The sequence below is a fragment of the Mustela lutreola genome, chromosome 6 (assembly GCF_030435805.1).
Source record: "Mustela lutreola isolate mMusLut2 chromosome 6, mMusLut2.pri, whole genome shotgun sequence".
Lineage (NCBI taxonomy): Eukaryota > Metazoa > Chordata > Mammalia > Carnivora > Mustelidae > Mustela > Mustela lutreola.
Window position 1 is genome coordinate 71,607,202 of NC_081295.1, and position 26,135 is coordinate 71,633,336.

The 26,135-nt window shown below is 38.3% G+C and overlaps 2 protein-coding genes across 6 annotated transcripts in view; one reads left to right on the forward strand and one right to left on the reverse strand.

The window, feature by feature from the left end:
• Window positions 1-26,135, forward strand: part of ARHGAP18 (Rho GTPase activating protein 18) — a 295,486-nt gene that overhangs the window by 263,739 nt on the left and 5,612 nt on the right. The window lies entirely within an intron of this gene.
• Window positions 1-26,135, reverse strand: part of LAMA2 (laminin subunit alpha 2) — a 645,363-nt gene that overhangs the window by 1,881 nt on the left and 617,347 nt on the right. For both annotated transcript variants that reach the window (XM_059177585.1, XM_059177583.1), the window contains 6 exons: window positions 21,591-21,703; window positions 21,067-21,256; window positions 18,468-18,623; window positions 10,306-10,459; window positions 7,804-7,934; window positions 5,679-5,901 (listed from right to left, as the gene is read on the reverse strand). In XM_059177585.1, coding sequence (XP_059033568.1) covers window positions 5,679-5,901; window positions 7,804-7,934; window positions 10,306-10,459; window positions 18,468-18,623; window positions 21,067-21,256; window positions 21,591-21,703 — 967 coding nt within the window. The remainder of the gene's footprint in view (window positions 1-5,678; window positions 5,902-7,803; window positions 7,935-10,305; window positions 10,460-18,467; window positions 18,624-21,066; window positions 21,257-21,590; window positions 21,704-26,135) is intronic.

The following is a 26,135-nucleotide window of genomic DNA, read 5'->3' on the forward strand; positions in this document are numbered from 1 at the left end:
GTCTTGTTTTTTACCTTAGTGGAAAGCTCTCAGTTTTTCACCATTGAGCATGATGTTAGCTGTGGGGTTTTTACATATGGCCTTTATTATGTTGCGGTTAAACCTATTTGTTGAGGATTTTTATCATACATGGATGTTGTACTTTGTCAAATGTTTTTTCTGCACCTATTGAAATGATTCTACAGTTTTTATCCTTTCTCTTGTTGATGTAATGTGTTATACCAGTTGACTTGTGGTTATTACGTCAAAATTGCATCCCAGGAATAAACTCTATAGAGGTGATTTTTAAAAAAATGTATTGTTGCATTCAGATGCCTAGTATTTTGCTGAAGATTTTTTCATCTATTTTCATCAGCAATACTGGCCTGCAGTTCTCTTTTTTGGTAGAGTCTTATTCTGGTTTTGGTAATTCTGGCCTCATAGCATGAATTTGGAAGTTTTTCTTCCTCTTCTTTTTTTTGGAATAGTTTTTTTGTTTTTTGTTTTTTGGAATAGTTTGAGGAGAGTAGGCATTAACTCTTTAAATGTTTAAATGTTTGGTAGAATTCACTTGTGAAGCTATCTGGTCCTGGACTTCTGTTTGTTGGGAGTGTTTTGGTTACTCATTCAATTTTATTCCTAGTAATTGGTCTGTTCAAATTTTCTATTTCTTCCTGACTCGGTTTTGGGAGGTTCTATGTTTCTAGGAATTTATCCATTTCCTCTAGGTTGTCCAATTGTTGGGATATAGTTTTTCATAATATTCTCTTAGAATCCTTGGTATCTCTGTGGTATAAACATCATTTCTGATTTTGAGTCTTCTTTAAAAATCTGATGGTTTATTAATTTTCAAAGAACCAGCTTTGGTTTCATTGATCTGTTATATATATATATATATATTTTTAAGTTTCTGTTTCATTTATTTCTATGATAATCTTTATCACTTCTTCTGCTGGTTTTGGGTTTGTTGTTCTTTTTCAAGTTCCTTTACGTTTAAGGTTATGTTGTTTATTTGAGATTTTTCTTGATTCTTGAGACAGGACTATATTGCTATATACTTCCTTTTTAGGACCATTGTATCCCAGAGATTGTATCCGTATCCCAAAGATTCTGGACAATTGTGTTTTCATTTTCACTTGTCTCCATGTATTTTTTTTATTTCTTGTTTAATTTCTTGGTTGATCTATTAATTGTTTAATAGCACGCTATTTAACCTCCATGTATTTGTGGTCTTCTCAGACTTTTTCTTGTGGTTGATTTCTAGTTTCAGTGCATTTTGGTCAGAAAAGATGCATGATATGACTGGGATCTTTCTAAATTTGTTGAGACTTGTTTTGTGGCCTAATATGTGATCTATTCTAGAGAATGTTCTATGTGCACTTGTAAAGAATGCGTATCCTACTGTTCTGGGATGGGATGTTCTGATTATATCTGTTAAATCCACCAGGTCCCCTATGTCATTCAAAGCCACTTTTTCCTTGTTGATTTTCTACTTAGACAACCTGTCCATTGATGTAAGTGGAATGTTAAAGTGCGCCCCACTGTTACTGCATTAATATTATTTCCTTTATATTTGTTATTAATTTTTAATGTATTTGGGTGTATAAATATTTACTATTGTTGTACCTTATTTTTGGATTGTCCCTTTAGTATCATATAGCGCCCTTCTTTGTCTCTTTTTACAGTCTTTGTTTTAAAGTCTATTTTGTCTGATAGAAGTATTGCGACCCTAGCTTTCTTTTCACATCCGTTTGCATGAAAAATGTTTCTCCATCCCCTTACTTTTGATCTGCAGGTGTCCCTAGATTTCAGATGAATTTCTTATAGACAGCATATAAATATTGTTTTTTTTATCTTTTTTTTTTTTTTTTAATCCATCCTATTACCCAATGTCTTTTGATTGGAGCATTTAGTCCATTCACATTCAAAGTAATTATTATCTAATAGGTATGTATTTATTGCTATTTTGTTATTTGTTTTTACAGATCTCTGTTCATTTCTTTCTGTTCTCTTTTCTCATCATAAGGTGGCTTTCTTTAGTGATATACTTGGATTCCTTTCTTTTTTTGTTTTGCATATCTATTACTGGTATTTTATTTGATTACCATAGGCTTGTACATAACATCTGCATATGGCAATCTATATTAAATTGATAGTCACTTAAGTTTAAACCCATTTTTTATTCCTCTCCTCCCTACATTTTAGGCATATGGTGTCATACTTCACATCTTTTTATTTTGTGAGTCCCTTGACTGATTTTTACAGATACACATATTTTTACTGCTTTGTACTTCCTACTTTTCTTACTCTTATTTATGGTCTTTCCCTTCCACTCAGAGTCCCATTTAACATTTCTTGGAGGCTGATTTTGTGGTCAGGAACTCCTTTAACCTGTGTTTGTCTGGGAAACTCTCTCCTATTCTGAATAATAGCCTTACTGGATAGAAAATTCTTCGATGCAGATTTCTTTCCTTTTAGCACTTTGAATATATTATTCACTGCCTTCTGGCTTGCAAAGTTCCTGCTGAAAAATCTGATAGCCTTATGGGATTTCCTTTTGTATATAACTATTTTCTTTTCTCATGCTTCTTTTAAATTTCTCTTTTTATCACTATGTGTTTTGATGTGGACCCGTTGGGTTGATTTTGTTGAGGATCTTTGTACTTCCTGGTCTGAATTTCTGTTTCTTTCCCCAGGTTTGGAAAGTTTTCAACTATTATTTCATCAAATAAGTGTTCTGCCCCCTGTTATCTCTGTTCTTCTTCTGAGAGCCTTATAATGCAAATGTCCTTACTCTTGATGGAGTCACTGAGTTCTCTAAGTCTATTCTCATTTTGCATAATTTCTTTTTCTCTCACCTGCTTAGGTTGATTACTTTCCATTACTCGGTCCTCCAGTTTGCAGATGTGTTCTTCCGCTTCTGCTAATCTGCTATTTATTACATCTAGGGTACTTTTAATTTCAATTATTGTGTTCTTCATGTCTGATTGGTTCTTTTTAAAAAAATCTTTGTTAAGAGTCTCATTGATGTTCTCCACTGTTCTCTCAAGTCCAGTGAGTACATTTATGATCATTACTGTAAATTCTCTATCAGGCATATTATCTATATTTCACTTAGGTCTCTTGCTGTAATTTTGTCCTATTCTTTCATTTGGACATTTCCCTCTGTCTCCTTATTTTGTCTAACTCTCTGTATCTCTGTGTTAGGAAAGTCAGCTAAGTCTCTTGCTCTCAAAAGTAGTGGGTGAGTATGCCCTTTTAACAAGGCAGAGCTGGTCACCTGACAGAGGGAATGTGCCTCTGTGGCTGTGACCAGGCCAATCTGCCAAATGCAGGTAAGCAGGGGTGCACAGTTTTAACATGCCACATATGCCCTCTGTGACTGGCCACTGCTGCTGGCATGGAGGCCCTGCAAAGCATGAGGTTGGGAAATGCAGTGTTGGCAATGTTTGTGCTGGTCTTTGGAGGTAGGGAGGTCACAGAGCCAAGACTGAAACAGGCCAGGCTGGAGTGTTTGGGGCTTAGTGTAAGCAAGTTAGGTAATGAATGTTGGGTCTGCCCTGGTTCCTGCTGATGGCTGTGTGTTTGTGGTGGGAGGCAGGGGAGGGAAACGGCATCCGTTGGCTTCTTTGTTCCTGGAATAGTCTCCCAGCAATCTCTGTCTCTCTGGAACAGTAAATAACTCCCTCTTCTATGTCCCAGGTGTGTTTTAAATTGCTGTTTCTTTGCTTTTTTTTTTTTTTTTTTTTTAAGATTTTAATTTATTTATTTGATAGACAGAGAGAGATCACAAGCAGGCAGAGAGGCAGGCAGAGAGAGAGGGGGAAGCAGGCTCCCCGCTGAGCAGAGAGCCCGATGCTGAACTCGATCCCAGGACCCTGAGATCATGACCTGAGCTGAAGGCAGAGGCTTAAACCACTGAGCCACCCAGGCGCCCTTGCTGGTTTTTTTTTTTTTTTTTCTCCCCACAGGCTCTTTCTTGTGCTCTCTCTTTATGGGTGGGGACTTCTTACCATCCTTCTGGCTCTCTCAGAGTCAGGTCTGCTGATTTTTAACATTCCAGGCTTTACATCCTACTGGTGGTTGTTAAGAAGTGACAAAATTTGGCCTCTCTGATTTTCAAAGCCAGGTATTATAAGGATTTGTCTTCCCTGTGCAGACTCTCCAGTGTGATAGTCTCCTCTCTCCTTTCTCCACACCTGCAGCTCCCTCTCTCCCTTCTGCCAATGGCAAACCCAGCTCCTCACTAGGGTTGTGCCCTTCCTATGTCTTCAGTGTGGCCTCTTCTCTACACTTAGTTATGGAGTTTTTTCTTCCTGTCTTCAGTTCATTTTCTGGGTTATTTACACTGATGTGTATGTTATCGAGTGTGTCTGTGGGACAAGGTGAGCTTAGAGTCCTTTCTGCCATCTTCCCTGAAAATTTTTAAGGGAATGTTTTAAAGTCAGCTGTTAGCTGGACATTTTAGGTAAAGTTAGTGATTTTGTTCTTAGCTTTGCTCACAGTTAAACCTATAGCATTTCTGTAGTTATGTGTTCTGAAATCTGGAGACCTGTAGAATTATGTATTTTAAGATAGCAATTTGGTTTGGAATCAATAAATTTATAGCTGTGTGGGATTTAATGAAAGAATTCAATTGATCAAATACTTTACTGAATTAGGATATGGGCTTTTAATGGTGACTTTATTAGTTTTTTACATTGTAAAAATACATCCCCAAATGTTAAGTTGGTTGAAAACTCACACAGATTTTGTTTTTGTTGCTAAGAAGACACTCCATTCTTTCAGCAGGCCTTGCAGGTGCTAACTAGGATCCCATTTCATAGACCATGAATGGAGAAATACACTGTCTCTTTCATAATATTTGGGGGTTATCCTGATTGAAGCGGAAGTAGGTTCTTTTCAAACTTAGAAGCAATTTTGGAAAAAGGAGTTGTGAACTGATCCCCATTGCTCCTGTATCTTTTTCTCCATTAACCACCTCTGAATATACATTTTGCTTGTTTTGTTAAGCAGAGGAGCTTTACATAAATGGGAATTTATGTAAAGAGAAACCATTTTTCTCTTGCCAAAATGCTGAATGACCATTCCAAGAATGTGTTATTGCTGTATTTGTAAAGAGGCAGTTGGGTTATTTCTCATCAAGTCGGGCACTCTTGTTTATGGTCACTTTTGGTAACTCTCTGTGGTTTTGATGTTATAATTCATGTGCTGGTTAGGGATTTTGAATGCAGATTTATTGCTTGGGTTTCTTTGTAATATAAACTCTATAATAACCTAAGGGGGAAATTAGCTGGTTTAACCCAATGATTTCCAGAACTTGAGGAAATAAGTTCCATTACATTTTATGATTCCTTTGGTATATTAATTTTAAAAAAATCAGAAAGAACACCAACTCTGGCCTTCATTGCTCTTAAATGCCTCATATCTTTTATAAGCCAAATTCATTTCCTCTAGCCCCCATCTCCCCATGAATGAAACTTTGGGGGCTATCATGTAAAGTTCAGTCCCATGTGGTTTATATAAGTAATATGCTCATTTTACGCACTGGAAATTTCAGGTGAGGTGTTATTTATGGGAGTAGATTCTAAAGCTAGGAAGTATACTTAAGCACACATTCTTGGACATATTTACAGAAAAATAAACATTTTAAATCCAGTAACAGCAAAGAAATTCTTGATGGAGTAGATAAGACTCACCTGGGAAACCACCAACAAACACAGGGTCATTTGTATCAGCTGATGTAGAGGCTTGGTTTGGGCTCTGGGCTTCCACTTGATTCCCATCTACTGTAAGCTCAATGCGGTGTTTGATCTTGTTGGCTGTGACTTTATGCCACTTTCCATCACACAAATGCCCTGGGATCCCAGCATCATAGACAGCAGTGAATCGGCCGGCACCATTGTCCACATGAAACATAAGCTAGAAAGTAGGAAATCAAACAGTCACAGAGGGTATCATCAGAAAGTTATCATGATGTCATGATGGTTCACATAGCAAAAATTGTTATGTTTCTAGGAGAGTCATCACCCGGAAGAGTTAGAAATGAATATATCTGGGGCATTTTAAAAATTAAAAAAAAAAATGTTGGCTGAAGTTAAAATACAAATTTAATAACCAGGAGTCACAAATTATGTTTTTTGCTTCTGGGCATTGTTGGGAGCAATAGGCAAGATGTGTGAGACTCATAATAATTCTGCTTTCAGAAAATGTGACATATAATTTGAGGCTAGCTGACCAAAAAAAAAAAAAAAGGACCTCATATGCACAGGGACAAATCCTACCATAGATCTTTATAGAGTGTGAGGGTTCTTAATGAACCTTACAAAATTTCTTAAAAGATGTTTAGAGTGATTCATTCATTCGATTTACAAATTCATTTTAGAGGATTATTTTTTTTAAAATGTAAGCTTTTGATGTTTTAATTGCATATATTCTTTTTTCCTTCATGGATTCCATTTTATATGCAGGATTGAGAATAACATCAATTACTTTCCTGGGCAGGCTTCATGTCACAGTGCCAAAGACTTTGAGCCAGGAGGCCAGTTAAATTCTTAACAATGAAAAATTTAGATTGGAAGTTCATGTCTAAATGAGAAAAATCTGTTTTCAGTAACATGGCACAGTCCCTGAAATTTGAGATGACAGAATTCTTTTGAAGCTGATGAAGGAAAGAAACATATTGAAACATTAAAAACACTCAGTCTGGCAACACATTTGACAAGGTAAAAGAAAAACACAAGGGTTTTAAAAAGAAGATGGCAAACTGCAATAGGTGAAAAGTTTGTAAATTAAATGTAACGTAAAGATTAAGATTTTACTACATTGGGTAGAGTTTGTAATAGCAGGACTTGGTGAGAAATACACATGCATCGTATTGGAACTTGTTACCCCAACAAATTGATAATAACAGTGGTTGTAAGCAGGCGATGAAATGAAGCTTACTCTAAGATGTAGTGAACGTGTTTGAAAATCTGCAAAGCTATTAGCCTCCCGCCTTCACCTTTTTCTGTTTTGCCTCTGATGATGGTTTAAAGACAGGAGGGGGAGAGGAGGCAACAGAAAGCATATTTGAGGTTACCATGTGGTCTTTCTTCTTGGGAGGCCACAACACTATATGAGTGGAAATATGACCAGAGATGTAGTATGATTCCTATTTAAGAGCCAGAGAGAAAACTTGGGTAACTTCTTGCTTTGTCTGCCTCTTTACCTGCTGCCTGTACAAAGTATATCCACTGGTCATTTCGTTGCAGGATGCTGTTCAAAGGCAGCCAGGGACTGGAGATGTGTTTAGAATTAGCTTACCCATTGTGAGCAAATTGACAAAATTTATTATACTAATATAAATTTAGTATAAATCTGCACTTTGTTTGAAATGGTATCAAGATGCTTTTCAATAACCACTGAGAAAGTGGTATGTCAGTTGACCACCTTGACTTCTTAGAAGTGCCTACTGGGTTAGTAGAGGCAAAGACTGATTTTAGACAATGCAGGCCTCTCCTCTTTTTTTCCATTGGAATCTATAGTTTTACATACAGGGTATTCATGTACCTTTAACAACACAGTAAGAGCCAGAGATCTAAAACCATCTGGCCCATTATTCGTTAACACAGTTGGCTTACTGTAGAATTAGCACATCAAGAGTTTACACTGGTCTACAGAGTAAGTACGCTGAAAACACACATTAGAGATAATCTAGAAGGATGGAGAGATATAATCTAGTTTCTCCCAACAAAGAACACAGTAGGGCTTCACAAAGAGGTTCTTACATATGAACAACACTATTGTGAGGAAATCAGGAACAGTTCGAAAACTGACACTCACCTTTTCATCAATCATTTCAATACCCATTCCATCCATTTTCTGACTGCTGATTCCCAGAAGAACTCCAGTGGTTCTAGTTGTGCGGAATTCAAATTCTACAAGAAGGTCCAATCCTACTTTGAATGCACCAACTGTAAAATGAAGATTTTTTTTTTAAAATCATGAATTATAGTTTAGGGATTGTTAATTCAAATTCGTACAAAGCCGTGGTTTAGATTTCATCAGTTCAGATGTCAGTCAATTATAATAAGTTTCAGACTCTGTTATGGCCCATACTTCCAACTACTGTATCATATGACACACTTTATAGTTATTGCTTATTTTCTTGGTTGCCTTCCCTCCTGGCATGTAAGTTCTGGGAGGGCAATTTTATTTTTGTGCCTACCAAAGTATCTGGCACACGGGGAGGTTTAATACATAGTTGTTGAATAAATAAATGGGTGAACCCACACTGAGATTAACTCAAAGAATCTCATAGCACTATATGGTTATGATAGAAGTCCTACTGTTAGATTAAGTCTAGCATTTCAGTGATTATTCAGTAAGATTTTACCAGGTCACTCTAAGATTACTATGCCATAGTAATCTGAAAGGGTTCAAACTTTCCCATTTTATTAATAAAGAAAGGAATTACAAGCACAGTTTTGAAGGAATAGAATCTGGGACACAAATAGATGTTTCCAGTTCATCCAGGCAAGATTTTTCTATAATTTCCTATATTTGATACATTATTTAACCTTTTAGAGAATATTTAAGACCTGCCTCTTAGAAACAAAATCATTCATTAAGAGCAGGCTAGACCACATGAATTGCATGGGTGCTAGGGAAGAATTCATGGAAACTTTCTGCATGTCCTCTATTTATTAGGCAAGAAATAAGTGCTGTGTGTAACCACAGTTGTCTCTTGTGAAGGGTAGTGTCACTTATGTGAAAAACTTGTTGTTCTACTCAGAACCTTGATGGCTTTGCAATGTGCACAGGTGGATTTGGAGCAGATTTCAAGAGAAAAAGAAGCAATTGTTCTGCAAAATAAAACAGAAAGTGCTTGTTTTTAATCCCTGAAAGGGAGAAGTAAGGAACAACATGAAGCAGTTCAGCTGAAGACAGAGAGAGTGAAGTGGCCAGCAAAAGCCACAGTGATTAGGTAGCTAAAAAGTTTTTAAAAGTTTAATTGAAGTTGTATCTTTCCAGTGACATAAACTTTTCTAACTGTCCAAGTCTTATATAAATTGTATTACACTCTCCGTTGAGGGGATGGCAGGAGTTGTTGGAAATTGGGGAGGCTCCTCATTTTCTGGTCCAGTTTGATCCAGAACCAAAAGAGCCCAGGCAGAATGGCAAGTCAGTATATCAACCACTGAACCTTGCCATCAAATTTGACTAAGAGAATACCAGCCATCTGTGACTTTGCAGAAATCTTGGGGAAGACTGGATTTTCACTGCACGTGCAATATTGGACTCATCATTACTCCCAGTGTTTTAATGTTTAACATATCCTTTTTAAATTTCTTTTCTGCTTCTGCTATAGGTGAAATGTCCCACTTTTACTCTTTGTTCGAGGGCCCTGCCCCTCCATCTCTGAAAACTTTTGCATGTGAGTATTCATCTCACTTTTAAAGCCTAACTCAAATGTAATTCCTGATTTCCCCAACCAAGATTAATTTTGCTTCTAAATATCCACAGAAAATTGCTTGTATGTCTTTTATAGTTTTAAATATTTTTTATTTGACTTCTTATGATTTCTGAACAGACCAATACTTAACTATTGATAGGATATTTTTGAAGGAAGGAACAATACCTTATTTACTTCCATTTCCCATTATAACTTCTATATATTATGTGTGCATTAATTCTTTTCTAAAAATAAATGCATGTATCTATGGTAACCATAGGACTAAATAGGCTATGTTAATGCCTTTTTTGGTTATTATATAGAATTTATTTTCTTTCCTCTTTTCCAAATTGTGCATTTAATATCAGAGATCCAGACTTGGCCTGGAAATGCTCACTAGAAGGGGCAGATCCTTAGAGTCAGGGGAAAAGGACGAGCCATCATCACCATCAATGAGACATAGACACTAGTATGTGTGTATTGGGTGTATGAGTGGGTGATTATGACATGAAGACTCACAAAGAATTGAAGAGAGGAAGAAAGAAAAATGCTATCTCATTTTCAGAAAGGTAGACAGGGAAAACTGGAAAGTAGATAAATTACATGTGTAAACATATAGACCTTATTGTAGAACTAAATTTATTTTGATATTGATCTCTAGGGAAGAAGATGAAATAAACTTCCCAAATAGCCTTTTACTTTCTTTTTTCTTAGTTTGCCTAAGAATAAGATACCTTAATGTTTGACATTTTTATTACTTCTATACATTTTTATTTCTGATTTAGGTATACTAATTTAAGAAACCCAGGGCTTTTATTTTCCCCTATAAGCAAGAAGTTAATATTGGTACATACTCAATATTCAACAGGAAAAAAATGGGAGTGCCTTACCTGCTTTGGCAAAACCTGTTCCATCAAAATATGTTCCTTTCTGAGCATTAGCAAAACATGTTCCAACATGGAAGCTGGAGGTTGGCTGTTCGAGGTCAGCAGGGGCCTCCACCATCTGAAAATTCCTGATGCAGCCATCAATGCTGTAGGTCACCTAAATATTCAGGTCAGAAAAAACCAAATATCAGGTTTTACCAGATCTTTGCCTTTATATGGAACTCAGCAATTTGTGGGGATGCTGTGTGCTTGCAATCATTGGCCAGTTAGTTGTCTTAAGGTAGCCCCCAAACTACCTGGAGCTGTACTATCACCCCAAGCTCCCCTCAAAAAGTGCAGAGAATCCTGTGCTGTGCTTTTCCACTAGGATTTATCTTTCCTGTGTCTAGATTGTTCTGATATTCTAAATAGTGTACACTGTGTCTCTAATGTGACCTCTGGTTTGCAGAACTATGTGCTCCATGTGAATATCATAACTTTTAATTAGTCTCTTATGCTGGATCTGGTCCAAGATGGTGTGATGTAGGAAGATCCTGAACTCACTTCCATGGACCCACTAAATCTATAACTGCTTATGAAGCAATTCCTCCCGTAGAAGAATCGAAGGCTGACCGCATAGCACAACGAAAGGTAAAGAGAATGGCAAGAGACATAGCAATGAAGGGAACCTCTACCCCCGACACTATGAATAGCAGTGGTGAGGGATAGTGCTGAGGGACTGAGAACAGATTCCTCTACAGAAAAAGAGCAACTAGTACCTAAAAGGTTCAGCTCCAGAATGCTGCCAAATGGCTAGGGAGCTGCTGGAACTCTCTGGGTCAGTGGTCTGGTCTAGTGAGAGCCATAGTTTATGTTCCCCTCTACCCTTTTTTAAAATTTTTAAAAGAATTTATCTACTTATTTGACAGAGTGAGATATGGAGGGAAAGGGAGAAGCAGGCTTCCCACCGAGCAGGGAGCCTGATGTGGGGCTTGATCCCAGCACCCTGAAGGCGGATGCTTAACAACTGAGCCACCCCGGTGCTCCTGTTCCCCTTCCATGTTGATAGCATGGAGGACAGCAGGAGCCTCCATGAAGCCCCAGGCCCATAGATTACACCAGCTCCAGCTGTCCCACCGAGACGACCCCAGGGTAATACACACCTGGTCAGTGCTACCACTGGTCAGTGCTCCCTCTAGCTCCAGCAGTCAAACCAAGATTACACAGGAGCAAAGCATATTGAAACACTCCAGGCCTGTACTACCTCAGCTCCAGATGGCATGCTAGGGCACCCCCAGGACAGACCACTCCAAGATCTTCTGACTGATGCCTGACTGAGCACCACCAGGGTGCTCCCTGCACTGAGTGCCCCAGGAACCACCAGGCCATGCTTGACTCACTTCCAGCTGTTCCACCAGCGGACCCCCCCCATGGGGAGCACCCCAGGACTCTCCAGCCTGTATCCAACTTCAGCTCTAGCCACCCTAGGACGGCCCCCTCTGCAGAAAGTCCCCCAGCTTATACCTGCTTTAGCTGTCCTGCCAGGGTGTCCTCAGCACAGAGAGCCCTGGGAACTCCTGGATCATACATACTTTGGCTTCAGTTGTCCTATCAGAATAGGAACCTCAGGACTACCCCAGCACATACCCAGTTCAGCTCCAGCACAGAGTGCCTTGTGACCCCTAAGCCCATGCCAGCCAGCAAGAGTCACCAGGAACACACAGTCTGCACAGGGGATGACCATACATAAGACCATTCCTTACAATTTAGGAGAAGTAGCTGTTCTGAAACACAAAGTCAAGCAAAATGGGGAAAAAGAAATATGTTCCAAACAAAAGAACAAGGCAAAACTTCAGAAAAAGAACTACATGAAACAGAGATAAGCAAGATGCCTAATGAAGAGTTTTAACTAATGATCGTAAAGATACTCACTGGACTGGAGAGAAGAGTGGAGAAGAACTCAGTGAAAACTTCAACAGAGATGGAAAATATAAAAAGGACCAAATCAATTTTGAAGAATATAATAACTGAAATGAAAAATACATTAGAGGGATTAACAGGAGATAAACAGAGGCAGAAGAGCAGATCAGTAATTTGGAAGATGGTAATGGAAAACACCTAGGCTAACAGAAAAAAGGAAAAAGAATTTTTAAAAAATAGGATAGGTTAAGGATCTCTTGGACGACATTAAGCAAATAAACATTTGCATTATAGGGGTGGCAGAAAGCTTCCTTAACCAAGGAAAGGAAATAGACTTCCAGGTTCTAGAAACACAGATAGTTCTAAACAATAATTAAAATGCCAGAGATTAAAGATAAAGAAAGAATTTTTAAGAGGAGCAAGAGAGAAGCAAAATTATGTACTAGAAAAATCTTACGAGTCTTATCTGCTGATTTTTTAGTAGAAATTTTGCAAGCTAGAAGGGAGTGACATGATATATTCAAAGTGTGGAAAGAAAAATAAAACTTATAACTTATAATAATACTCTACCCAGCAAGATTATCATTCAGAATTGAAGGAGAGAAAAAAGAGTTCATCATCACTGAAGTGGCCTTGTAAGAAACGTTAAATGGACTTCTTTGAAGGGTAAGGGCATAATTAGATGTAAGAAAACTATGAATAAAAACAGGTAAAATATGACAGCATAGACATAAAGTGTGGAGGAGGGAGTAAATATTTTCCTTTAGAATGTGTTTGACTTTAAATGGTGATCAATAGAGACTGTTATGTACTTTAATATTACATGTGAACCTCATGGTAACCACAAACCCCAAATATATAATAGATACACAAAAATATAAAGAGAAAGCCAGCCATGACACTACAAAGAGTCGTCAATCACAAAGAGTGCAATAGAAGAAAGAAATAGAGAATTATGGAAACAATGAGAAAGCAATTAACAAAATGGCATTAAGTACATATTTAATTATGTTAATATAAATGACCTAAATGCTCCAATCAAAAGACAGAGAGTGGCAAAATGGGTAAAAAAAAGCAAGACCCATCTATTTGTTTTATACAAGACACTCACTTCAAACCTAGAAACACTTACAGACTGAAAGTGAAGAGATGGAAAGAGCTATATGGTGCAAATAGAAGAGGAAAAAAAAGCCAGGGCAGGGGTATCTATAATTAAACAATACAGACTTTAAAACAAAGACTAACAAGAGACAAAGAAGGACATCACACAATGATAAGGGATCAACCCAGCAAAAGGATATAACAATTGTAAATATATATATTCACCCAATATCATAGCATCTAAGTACATAAAAGGAGAATTGACAGCAATACAATAATAGCAGGAGATTTTCATACCCCACTTATATCAACAAATACATCATCCAGGATGAAAATAGGGAAATAGTGTCTTTGAAGGACACACTAGATCAGATGGACATAACAAATATACACAGAACATTCCATCTCAAAACAACAGAATACACACTCTCTTTAAGAGCAAATGAAATATTCTCTAGGATAGATCACATGTTATGCCACAAAATATGATTGGAGACTGACATCATTTGCATCTTTTCTGGTCACATGGTATAAAGCTAAAAAAACGTCACAAGAAAAAATTGAAAAAAAAAATGTGGACACTAAACAGCTTGCAACTAAACAACTATCAGGTTACTGAAGGTATTAAAAATGAAAATGAAGGGGTGCCTGGGTGGCTCAGTGGGTTAAGCCTCTGCCTTTGGCTCAGGTCATGATCCCAGGATCCTGGGATCGAGCCCCACATCGGGCTCTCTGTTTCAGCAGGGAGCCTGCTTCCCCCTCTCTCTCTGCCTGCCTTTCTGCTTACTTGTGATCTCTGTCAAATAAATAAATAAAAAATCTTAAAAAAAAAAAAGAAAATGAAAATACAATGGACACAGCAAAATCAGTTCTAAGGGGGAAATTTATAGCAATTGATAGGCCTACCTCACGAAAAATAATCTCAAGTAAAAAATCTAACCTTATGTATAAAATAACTAGATAAAGAACAAATAAGAACAAAAGTGAAGAGAAGAAAGGAAGTGATAAAGATCTGAGCAGGAATAAATGAAAGAGACAAAACAATAGAAAAGATCATGGGGTGCCTGGGTGTCTCAGTCAGTTAAGTATCTGCCTTCTGCTCAGGTCATAATCCCAGGGTCCTGGGATAAAGCCCTGCATCAGGCTCCTTACTCAGCAGGGAGTCTACTTCTCTCCCTCTCCCTACCTGTTGCTCCCCCTGCTTGTGCTCTCTCTGCCAAATAAATAAATAAAATCTTAAAAAAAAAAATCAATGAAACCAAGAGCTGATTTTTTTGAAAAGGTAAATAAAACTGATAAACCTTTAACTGGACTCACCAAGAAAAAAAGAGTACCTAAATAAAATCAGAAATGAGACAGAACAATTGATACCACAGAAATACAGAGGATTATAAGAGACTACTATGAAAAATTATATGCAAAAAGAAAATGCAATTATATGCAAACATATTGGACAATTTAGAGAAATGGGCAAATTCTGAGAAGTAGACAATCTTCCAAAACTGAATTAAGAAGAAACAGACAATCTGGAGAGACCAATTGCTAGTAAGAAAATTGAATGTGTAATCAAAAGCTACCAACAAACAAAGTCTTAGACCAGGTGGCTTCGCAGGTGAATACTACCAAACATTTAAAGGAGAGTTAATATAATATACAGAAGATATATAATTAATATATAATTCCTCTCAAACTATTCTAAATAGTATAAGAGGAAGGAACGTTTTCAAATACATTCTATGAGGCCAGCATTACCAGACAAATACCTAAACCAGACAAATATGCCACAGAAAAAAGGAGAACTATAGGCCAATTATCTCTGATGAACATAAAAGCAAAAAATCCTCAACAAAACATTAACAATCCACATTTCATGGCATATTAAAAATACAATCAAATAGGACTTATTCTAGGGATGCAAGAGTGGTTCAAAACCATTCAAAAACCAACATATACTACCTTTAACACAATGGAGAATAAAAATCATTTAATCCTCTCAATAGATGCAGAAAAAACACTTGATAAAATTCAACATCTGTTAATAAAAACTCTTAACAAGGTGGGTTAGGAGGGAACATACCTCAACATAACATAATAAAGGTCATATATGAAAAACCCAGAATTAAGGTACATAGGGTGAAAAACCGAGAGCTTTTCTCTAAGATCAGGTTCAAGACCAGGATGTCCATTCTTGACACTTTTATTCGACATAGTACTGAGTATCCTAGCCACTGCAATCAGGCAAGAAATAAAAGGTGTCCAAATTGGTAAGGAAGAAGCTAAACTGTTAAACTGTCATTACTTGCAAATCACATCCCATAAAAAAAACAAAAAAAACAAAAACAAACAAACAAACAAAAAAACCCAAACCCTTAAAGACTCAGCCAAAAAAATTATTAGAAGAAATGAATACAGTAAAATTACAAGATACAAAATTAATACCCAGAGATTAATTGCATTTTTATATACTAATAAAAAAGTAGCAGAAAGAGAATTTAGAAAATAATTCCACTTACAACTGCAATAAAAAGAATAAAATACCTAGGAATAAACTTAACTGATGAGGTAAAAGACCTGTACTCTAAAAACCGTAATGCACTGATAAAAGAAACTAAAGATGACACAAACAAATGGAAAGATATTCTGTGTTCATGGATTGAAGAATTAACACTGTTAAATAAATACTGTTAAAGTATCTACAGATTCAAGGCAATCCCTGTCACTTTTCACAAAAGTAGGACAAATAATACTAAAAATTTACTGTATGGGACCACAAAAGACTCCAAATAGCCAAAGCATTCTTAAGAAGGAAGAGCAAAGCTGTAGGTACCAATTCTAGATTTCAAGGATACTACAAAATTTTAGTAATCAGAGCAGTATGACACTGGCACAAAAGTAGACACATAGTTCAATGGAAAAGAACAGATATTCCAGAAATAATCCCACACTTATATGGTCATTTAATCTAAAACAAGCAAGAATATACCATGGGGAAAAAACTGCCTCTTTAAAAAGGTTACTGGGAAAGCTGGACAGCAACATGTAAAAGAATGAGACTGGACCACATAACACCATACACATGAATATACTTCAAATGGATTAAAGACCTCAGTGTGAGACCTGAAACCATATAACACCTAGAAGCAGTAATTTCTCTGACATCAGCCACTGCAGTATCTTTCTAGATATGTCTCCTTAAGCAAGGGAAACAAAAACAAAAATAAACTATTAGGACTACACCAAAATAAAAAGCTTTTGCACAGCAAAGGAAACCATCAAGAAAATGACAAGGCAACCTATTGAATGGGTGAAGATACTTGTAAATGATATAGCCAATAAGGGGTTTATATCCAAAATGTATCAAGAATTTATGCAACTCAACACCAAGAATAATCCAATTAAAAATGGGCAGAGGATATGGGTAGATAGTCTTCCAAAGAAGACATACAGATGGCAAGCACACACACTATGTTTTTTGCAGAATTATTTACAACTGCCAAGATAGGAAAGCAAGCTAAGTCTATTATAGATGAATAAAGAAGATGGTATTTAAATATAATGGAATATTACTGAGCCATAAAAAGAACGAGATCTTGCCATTTATGCAACATGGATGGAGCCAGAGGGTACTATCTAAAAGAAATAAAGTAGAGAAAACAAATATCATATGATTTCACTTATATGTAAGATCTAAAAAGAAACAAAGAACCCCAAACAAATAAATGAATGAACAAACAAAAAGCAGAAACAGACTCATAATAATAGAGAACAAATTGATGGTTGCCAGAGGGGTGGAGGTTGGAGGATGGGCAAAATGTGTGAAGAAGAGCAGAAAGTATAGACTTCCATAAATGGAATGAAGAAGTCATGGGAATAAAAGGTATGGCATAGGGAATATAGTCAATGATATCACAATAGCGTTGTATAGTGCCAGATGGTTCTATACTTGTTGGGAGCATAGCATAATGCATAAATTTGTCGAAATACATGTGTACCTGAAACTAATGTAACATTATGTGTCAACTATACAATTAAATAAAATTTTAATTAGCCCCATATGTTTCTATTAATAGTTTAGTAACCTTACTAAATATACATTTTGTCATAATCTAATTTCCAATTCCATTTGGGAAGGAGCATTAAGTTCGGCTTAGTGCTTCTTCCTTAGGAAAATCTAATGAAAACAGTGAACTCTTTTCTAAGAAAAAGCACATGCACTTAGAGCTTGTAAGTTTGCATGAAGCATTTAGAGTTTAAGGGCCATAAAAATAATGCAATCATACTGTGCTCCACTCTATTTCATCTGGTTTTAGGGACACATGATAATCACTCTTGCCACTCTCCAGAGACTCTTATTTTGATAGGCCTGGGTAGCATATCCAAAAAGTAAGAAAGGAACATATTCCTGATTACCCACAAGGGGAGCCAAAGGCTGAGAATTACAACTATGATGAACAGAGGTCTTTGATGAAGAACAGTGCTGCATTATCACATGATCTGAGTATAGAAATGTAATACATTTCTTTTTAATATATTCTCCAAAAACACTGATTCCCCTTTGTTTCTTAAAATCATGCTCTCCAAAGGAAACCAGGACACATAGTCCGACAAAACACATTGTGAACACTGGTTTATAACGTGTGAACTTTAAATTTTGAATCCTGTACTGTACTCTAAACACTGCAGTGCAATACTGGACAAATGCAGTTTAAGTAACCGCATCTCTCAATATTTGTGAAATCTCTAGTCCTGAAACAATATTATCATCATTATCTTCCTTGTTTTCTAGTGTTTCTATATGCTTTGTACTCCTCCAAACACTTTCAGTGTAATACCCCATTTAATCTTTAGAGTAACCTTGTTTGTTTGGTACTATTATCCTAGTTTACAAAAGAAGGAACTGTGTCAAAGGAAGATTAAATAACTTGCTGCAGACCACACAGCTAGTTAATAATTAAGTAGGTGTTCAAACCTAGGGTCCACACTCTTTGGTGATATTACCTCTCCTAGTCAAATCTGTCTAGGAAACCTGTCACTTCTCCGAAAAGACGATTTCCTATTCACCTCTAAGTGGTCAGGGGCCAATATGATCTAATAATTGAACATACATACATGACCCAAGTAGTTATTTAATCCACACACACACAATGAATAAATTAGACTCTTACTGGACCAATTCTTCGGGTAGTGTAATTGATGGGTAGCCCACCAACATACAGCATTCCTACAACATCCAGGATATCCGCTTTCTTGGGGCTGACGGTTCTGTTGGAGGCATCATCCACATAAATAATTCCTTCTTGTTTAATTCGCATGATCTTAATCTACAAAAAGAAGAGGAGTCCTTAAAGCCAATCATGGATAAATTTCAATTACGCAGAGTGTAAATGTAGGAACTTTTTGGATCTTTGTCAGGGGAAAAAAAAAATGAAAGAATTTACTAAGTACCCAATATGTGTGAAAACCATAAGTGAAATTAAACCAGTTTTTACAGACTATTCCATACTCTGTCTTTTCCATGACTACCATCTCCAAAAGGGTACAAAATCATCCTGGGTGAGTTTTAGATTAAAGACTTTTTGAGAGGTTGCCAAGGGAGCCCATGTATCAGGAGGCATGCGTGTTGCCAGGAGCCTTGCCGATTGGGAGCCCTGTCTTGAATTAAGTGGGTTGCAAAAATCATGTCTGGTTTTAAACATGCATTCGTTTGAGCGAAGCCTGCTCTCCGCCCCCCCCCCCGCCCCATACAATTTCAGACCTGCTACATCCCTCTGCCTTAATAGGCACTTCTCCCTCAGAATGGAAGGAGTACATCAAGGCTGCACAGCCGTTTCCACAGCAGTCTCAATCAGTACAAAGGGAGGGAGGAAGATGGCCAGCTCCCTGATGCTGAAATTTCAGTAGTGGGGTGAATTCTCTTTGGGTGCAGGGCAAAATCGGGGCTGTCAAGACTGGCTTGGGTGTAAAAAAAAAAAAAAAAACTTGAATCTGAGTTTAGGGAAAGGAACGGGTGACCCAGTCTAATGCTGGAGTACAACAATGGTTTAAAATGAATCTACATCAGGCTTAGAATAATTAAGACCTCATTTTACATTTACCTATTCTGGTTTGGGAAGCAATTGTTAAAAAACAAATCTTCAAATGGCAAGATTTCATTTCTTTTGATGGCTGCATGGATGGAACTAGAGCGTATCATGCTTAGCGAAATAAGTCAAGCAGAGAAAGACAACTATCATATGATCTCCCTGATATGAGGAAGTGGTGATGCAACATGGAGGCTTAAGTGGGTAGAAGAATAAATGAAACAAGATGGGATTGGGAGGGAGACAAACCATAAGTGACTCTTAATCTCACAAAACAAACTGAGGGTTGCCGGGGGGAGGGGGTTGGGGAGAAGGGGGTGGGATTATGGACATTGGGGAGGGTATGTGATTTGGTGAGTGCTGTGAAGTGTGTAAACCTGGTGATTCACAGACCTGGGGATAAAAATATATGTATATAAAAAATATATGTTTATAAAAAATTAAAAAAAAAAAAAAAAAAAAAAAAAAAAAAAAAAAAAAAAAAAAAAAACAAATCTTCAAAAATGAATCCCTCCTTTCTTAATCCCACAGGCATTGTGGACCAACAATATGTCAGTTTTTCAAGTGTCCTGTTTATTCTATTAGCCAGAGAGGAGAATGAGCCTTAATGAGAGCTCCTTCATGAAGATCTGTATTTGCCACTTATAAGTTCCCAGACAAACAGGAAGATTCCGTTTCTTATTTCCATGATAACAAGTTGATTGACTTTCCATTTTTATTGTATTTTTTCAGGTTCTCTGCCTTTCTATAGGATATGCCAAGGCACAGTATGTTAATATATAAAATCCACCACCTAATAATATCAAACTCTCAAAATTAAACATTTCATTGGTCTGCCGAGGGAAGCTTTACTGAATAGGCGATCACAGGTGCAGAAAGAAATTCTGAGTTTTCGTTTTCATCAGGCAGTATATTATCTATTTGCATTCATGCCAAAGAGGACAGTAAGCTGGCAGATGAGCCTTCTGTGCCCATAATAGTACCAGTTTCTGGGTGTAAGGCCAGTGTTTCAAAAGTTGTTCCAAATGGCTATTGGTGGAAATGCAGCCCTAGAGCCCTTTAAACCTGATCCAGCAGATTTTCAGACTCTTGGTTTTCACAGACCAGTATGGGGTATGATGGGGGAGGGGAACCCAAGTATTAGTGCCCATTTTTGTTTACCAGCTTTTAAGTTTGTCAAATATTATTTCACAAAAGAGAGGCAATTTTAGCACCTCAAAAGGAAGAAAATGTAATCTCGGAGTAAATATTACTCCTTTACATGGAAGACATAGAGCTTTAAGATTAACATGCTCCATCGTCTCCCATTTCTCACTGAGAGTAGCAAAAATGTCTTCAACGACCTGGTCGGGGCGGGGTGGGGTGGGGTGGGGGTGGGGGTGTGTGCTGCGGTGGAGAGGGACAGATGTTTGGGAACCACAGCTGTATAGCAATAATGGCATCTTGTGGTACCATGATGAAGCCTGTGAGTGACTGAACATAAACCTGTCCAGGTCCGATTACACTTCCCAAGGTTGGGCTGTTGTCTGTGCACCAGCTTTATTTTTAGCCTCAGCAGCATAAGAGTAGCATCGGAGTCAGGATCGGCCCTGGCAAAATTGTATCTGCACCAGGGGAATGCCAAAGGATGCCACCCAGCTTCCCCCTCAGGGGACACTGCTGACCTCCCATGGGCTATTATTACCTTGTGCCACTGACCGTCGTTGATTTTGGTGGGGATCATGGTGTTGGTGTCCCCACTTCCCAAGTCATAACTGAAATAGGGAAATCCATTTCTCAGCTGAACGGTAGCAAAATCCGCGTGATTGATCCGAGCCATATAAAAAAGCAGGCCAGATTCAGCTTCAGTTCGCACTTCAAACTCGATTGTGAGGCTGGGAAATGAAAGCGTGCAAAATGAAACAGAGAAACAAAAGCATTCTTATTCTGAGATTAAGTTGCCTCCGTGGGTGAATTTTCATAAAGGCCAGTAAAACATTCTCTGAGAGGAGGACTTTCCAGGTGATTTCCAAATCCACTTTTTCTGCTGATTTCCAAAACCGAGCTCCTTGGGCTCAGGCCAATAGAATTGGATTCTCTACTGTACTCTGTGAATTAAAAGGCTTACCACGTTAATGAAAATGCATAGTTGATTAAAACTTGAATCAGCGCATATTCTCAGTCCTTGCGTTTATCAGTTCTTTCCCAATATCTCGGAAGAATACATACCGATTTTTAACTTTGGTGTCATCAAAGGCAATTGCAATGTGGCTATTTCTTGAAAGCCCAAACTGCTTGCTCCCTATCAAAAGAGCTGGTTCTGATTCTGTTCCACAAGGACCCTGCAAAATTACCCAGGAGAGAAAGAGGAGATTATGGACTCCGCTCTTTAAAAATTTAATCCTGTTATCTAAGTGTTTCTTCTATTTTCGCTTAATGTTCTTGTGTAATCTTACTGAAGCTCCTTAAGAGGAAAACTGGTCTCTTACATATCTCGGTACTTTACTACATAGTAGGCAGTTCCTGTGAAATGTTCAGTGAGTGGGAATCCATCTTCTTATACTGCGCCCTTGACTTGCCAAATCAATGTGCCCCAAAATATTTATGAAACAGTTCATGTTTTCATTACCCTCTAAGGGAAAAAAAAAAAAAAAAAAACTGTTGATGTTTATGAAAAAAACTGGAATTTCTTTTTCAGGTTTACTTTACTTACGAAGAGTTATACTCTTCGAAGATGGGATGGGGAAAATGACAAACTAGCCACCAAATTAGAAGAGGAGAAAAATGTGCTCCTTCTGGCCCTCCCCATTTCTCTCTCCCACTGTATTACTTTTTCTCGAAAATTATCACTCTACTAGAAGGCTTCCATGAATTTAGACTTTCAAGATGGTGTATCTAAACTTGCAAGTCAGGCCGTTCGGGCCCTGAGCCAGTTGCTAGGCAACCCAGTACATTTTTAATGTAACCTACCATATACCATTTGAACTGTCACTGTTCAAAGATCCACTTCCTGGGGTTCTTAGGAGGGAGAGTTTGGCGCAGGGCTGGCTTACTTGGTTTAATGCTCTGCTGTCACCATCTTGAGTTTCTTAATACTTTTTTGAAAAAGGGGCCCTGTATTTTCATTTTGCTCCCGGCCCTGCAAATGACATAGCCAGTCCTGGTTGTTTGGACTGTCTTTGGCCAGCATTACCCTTAGCTCAGTAGATAATCAAGGCTCCTCAAATGACTGAAGTTGTAATTCCTTCCTCTGTTTTCTGTTTTCACAAAAGCACTTGAAGTACAGGCTGCTTCTGCAGGCTTTGAGAACACGCCATACATGAGAAAATAAATAACCTGCATACTCTCAAACAACACATCTGTTTTTAAGATCTGCACTTAATAGCTCAGAATGGGCCAGTGCCCCAGTGAGCGCTGACTCAGCAGAGGTTCCCAAATCGCCCAAGGCAGGCTTTTGATGCAGAATGTTCTCAAATAGAAGATGAGATGAATCATCAGTGCACAGGACATTCTTACTTGATGAGGAAAGGCCTTGCTCTCTTTTCTCTGGAGCTTAGTCAGACGGAGCACTCTGCCACAGCAGGTAAAAGGCTTTAAGTGTTTGAAATGCTATAAAATTGGTCTTCATGGAAGTATTTCCCTTCTTGCTTCCCCAGGAGATGGTCAGTTATAAAGAGCAGACTGTGGTAGAAATTCACACGGATATGCAAAAACCCAGTGGGTAGATCAGGAAAATGCTATTTATTCACACAGCTGAATGGCCTCTCTTGGAATCAACATGTGGCCCCTTTCTTATTACACTGCCTGTAAAAAGAGCCCAAATGGAAAGGCTTTGGTAGCTTAATGTCTCAGCTGGCAATGATGTCATTAATAGAATTGGGATCATTTATCAGCCTCTTACCCTATTTCCTGGCACCCACATTAGTGGCCTGAAATCTCTAAGAGAATCCTCCCTGCTGTGAGTCCCTCCGGAGCAAAATTTGGCTAAAACATCTCTAACCTGTCAGCTCTGAAATCTGGGAAATTGGAAAGGTCAGTGGATGCTGAGGAATTAGGGAACCATGACATGTGGCTGAAAAGAAAGCCACCAGCAGGTTGTTATTGTTAAACGTTGTGGTCACCTGTCTTGTTACTACATATAAATATTAATAGAACTTTTCTAATAGAATTTTTAATGATCCAGGTGGAATTACAGAGATTAGGTATTTTATTGGCAGTAGCTGTAGGTCATGGAGAACTTTGGTCTTTATGTATTTTGGGCTCTGAGGCCCCAACGCCACGAGAAGCTTGCTTGCTGATGGGCTGGACAGAGATTTCCAACATAGGTCCTGAGCCGATCAGCAGTTTTCTGTCACAACCTGTCAGATCTTCAAGAGGCTGACGACTCTACTTACATTATTTTAGGAAAATCTTTGATGAGGAAAGACTTTGTGAGGTTAAGAAGCACTACATAACATGGCCACTGGAAATTGAGGAAAAAGCCTACCTCCCTGAGGGGCCCCAGCCTCATTTTTGTAACAATTAGACCTTGAGCAGCAGGTAGAAGTGGTGGCTAAAAAAACAGTGTCCTCAGACCGTCCAGTGTTGTGGAAGAGAGTGGTAACAAACGGGTCACTCTATTCAGTAACCTCGAAGTTTAAATCCTATATGCTAAGTCCATTGTATGTTAAGGACACCCAAATTGAGGTTTTCTATCAATTTGCAATAGGATGAATATTAAGGATATTTCTTGAATAAATCATCTATCACCTTCCTTCATAAAATACGCAGTTGGAAGAGGACTGAGAAATGCTAGGAGAGGAGAATTTTGTACGTATGCATTTTTGGATTTAAATGGGAAGACCATTTCCCAGCCTCATTTCTGGTCATGTTTTTGGTGCAGGTGTAGCCCTCTCCTCTCACTTGGTTAAAGACAAAAAGGACTGGATCTTGCCTGCTCTGCCTCACTTTCCCCAGGGTGAGTCTGAAACCAGGCCTGACTTGGGACACAGACCCCTGTGGTTTGCCTGGGGCTACTTTCCCCCCTACTCCCTAGTGCCCCTCACAAGGTCCAGCTGCTCCTCCTGCTGCTCAAGCATCTTTTTCTCCCCTCTAATATCTTAAAGGGAATTTGTAAGATGGAACAGAAAGTGCCCTGTGCTTTGCACACGAATAAGGTGATCTTATTTTTTCAATCTGCTTCTTAGCAAAATCCAAGCTAAGGAAGAGGGATATGAGAAGAGGGTCTTCTTCTTCTTCTCTCTCTCTTTTTTTTTTTTTTTAAAGATTTTATTTATTTATTTGACAGGCAGAGATCACAAGTAGGCAGAGAGGCAGGCAGAGAGAGAGGGAGGAGGAAGCAGGCTCCCTGCTGAGCAGAGAGCCAGATGCAGGGCTTGATCCCAGGACCCTGAGATCATGACCTGAGCCGAAGACAGAGGCTTTAACCCACTGAGCCACCCAGGCGCCCCAAGAAGAGGGGTCTTCTAATGAGATAATTCCAAGGAAAATTTTTGTTTTTTAAATTTTTAAAAAGATTTTATATGTTTATTTAAGAGAGTGCAAGCACAGGGAGGGAGAGGGACAAGCAGACTCTCTGGTAAACAAGAGTCTTTTGGGGGGGGGCATGCCTCAATCTCACCACCCCAAGATCACCAGCTGAGTCAAAAATCAAGAGTCTGATGCTTAACCAACTGAGCCAAGCATGTGCCCTTCCAAGGAAGATTTTAGAAAGAATGATGGTTGCAAGACAAATTCCTCCTTCAAGCTAATGTGAGCTTGAGGGAAGGCATCATCTCTATGGAGGTGATACTTTACCTGCATTATTTTGGAAACAGTTGTCTTTGAAATGTATTAAAACAACAATAAAAAAAAAAAAATCACAGGCTCATCAATCTCAAGACGTTACAATCTTGCCACCTTGTGGTGACTCTTTGAAGCACTGCTAGTGCATAAGGGGAAAAATGTGATCTGGAGGACATGGTGTGTTGCTTGTCCCAGGACAAGTTGTAGGCAGATGGGAAGTGCTGGGGGATGGAGGCGGAGTCTGATGGTGGCAGTGCGCGCGTGCTGATCAGAGCAGTGACATAGTGGGAGAGGGAATCCGCACGTAGGCAAATGGATAACAGTGAAAACTTTTTCACCTCACAGTTACTCCATGTCAGGTCAAAATAAAGCAGTGGTCATTTCCAACTGCTGTTTGTTGGCTGATATTTGGACGTGAGTTACTGGCGTCAGGGTAGCCTGTGGCTGGTAGGCAAGCGTTCCTTGAGTTCAGATTGGTGAGAACAGGGATTTAAATTGCATTTATCAAAACTGGCATCTTTGTTCTTGAAAGCAACGAGTGATGAATGATCATAAAAACTGCATCATTTTCTTCTTTCACGAGTCAGTAATCCCTCTAACAAATGTGGACTAAAATCACATCTGAGATGTTGGAGGTTTCTTTGTGATGTTCCTTTTTATGGATGAATACTAAGTGGAAGACACTTTTTACAGCACTGACTTTAATGTTCTGAAATATAAAATCCCTGCTCAAGCTGTTTATTGAGAAAGTGAATTATGTTACCACCCTGCATGCTAGCTCTTCTGGTAAATATTGGGCATTTGCAGTAATCCTTACACATGAACACCCGAACAGAGATTTCTTGTGGTATGGAAAATAGGGGTTTTCCCTTTAAATACGTATCAGTATCCAACTGATTCATCCTTTGGCATGGACTGTGCTTAGCTTTTAAAGTTGTAGTATTAAAGCTGTTAGAGAAATAGCTTTCGTTTGGTCTATTCTTTCCTTCT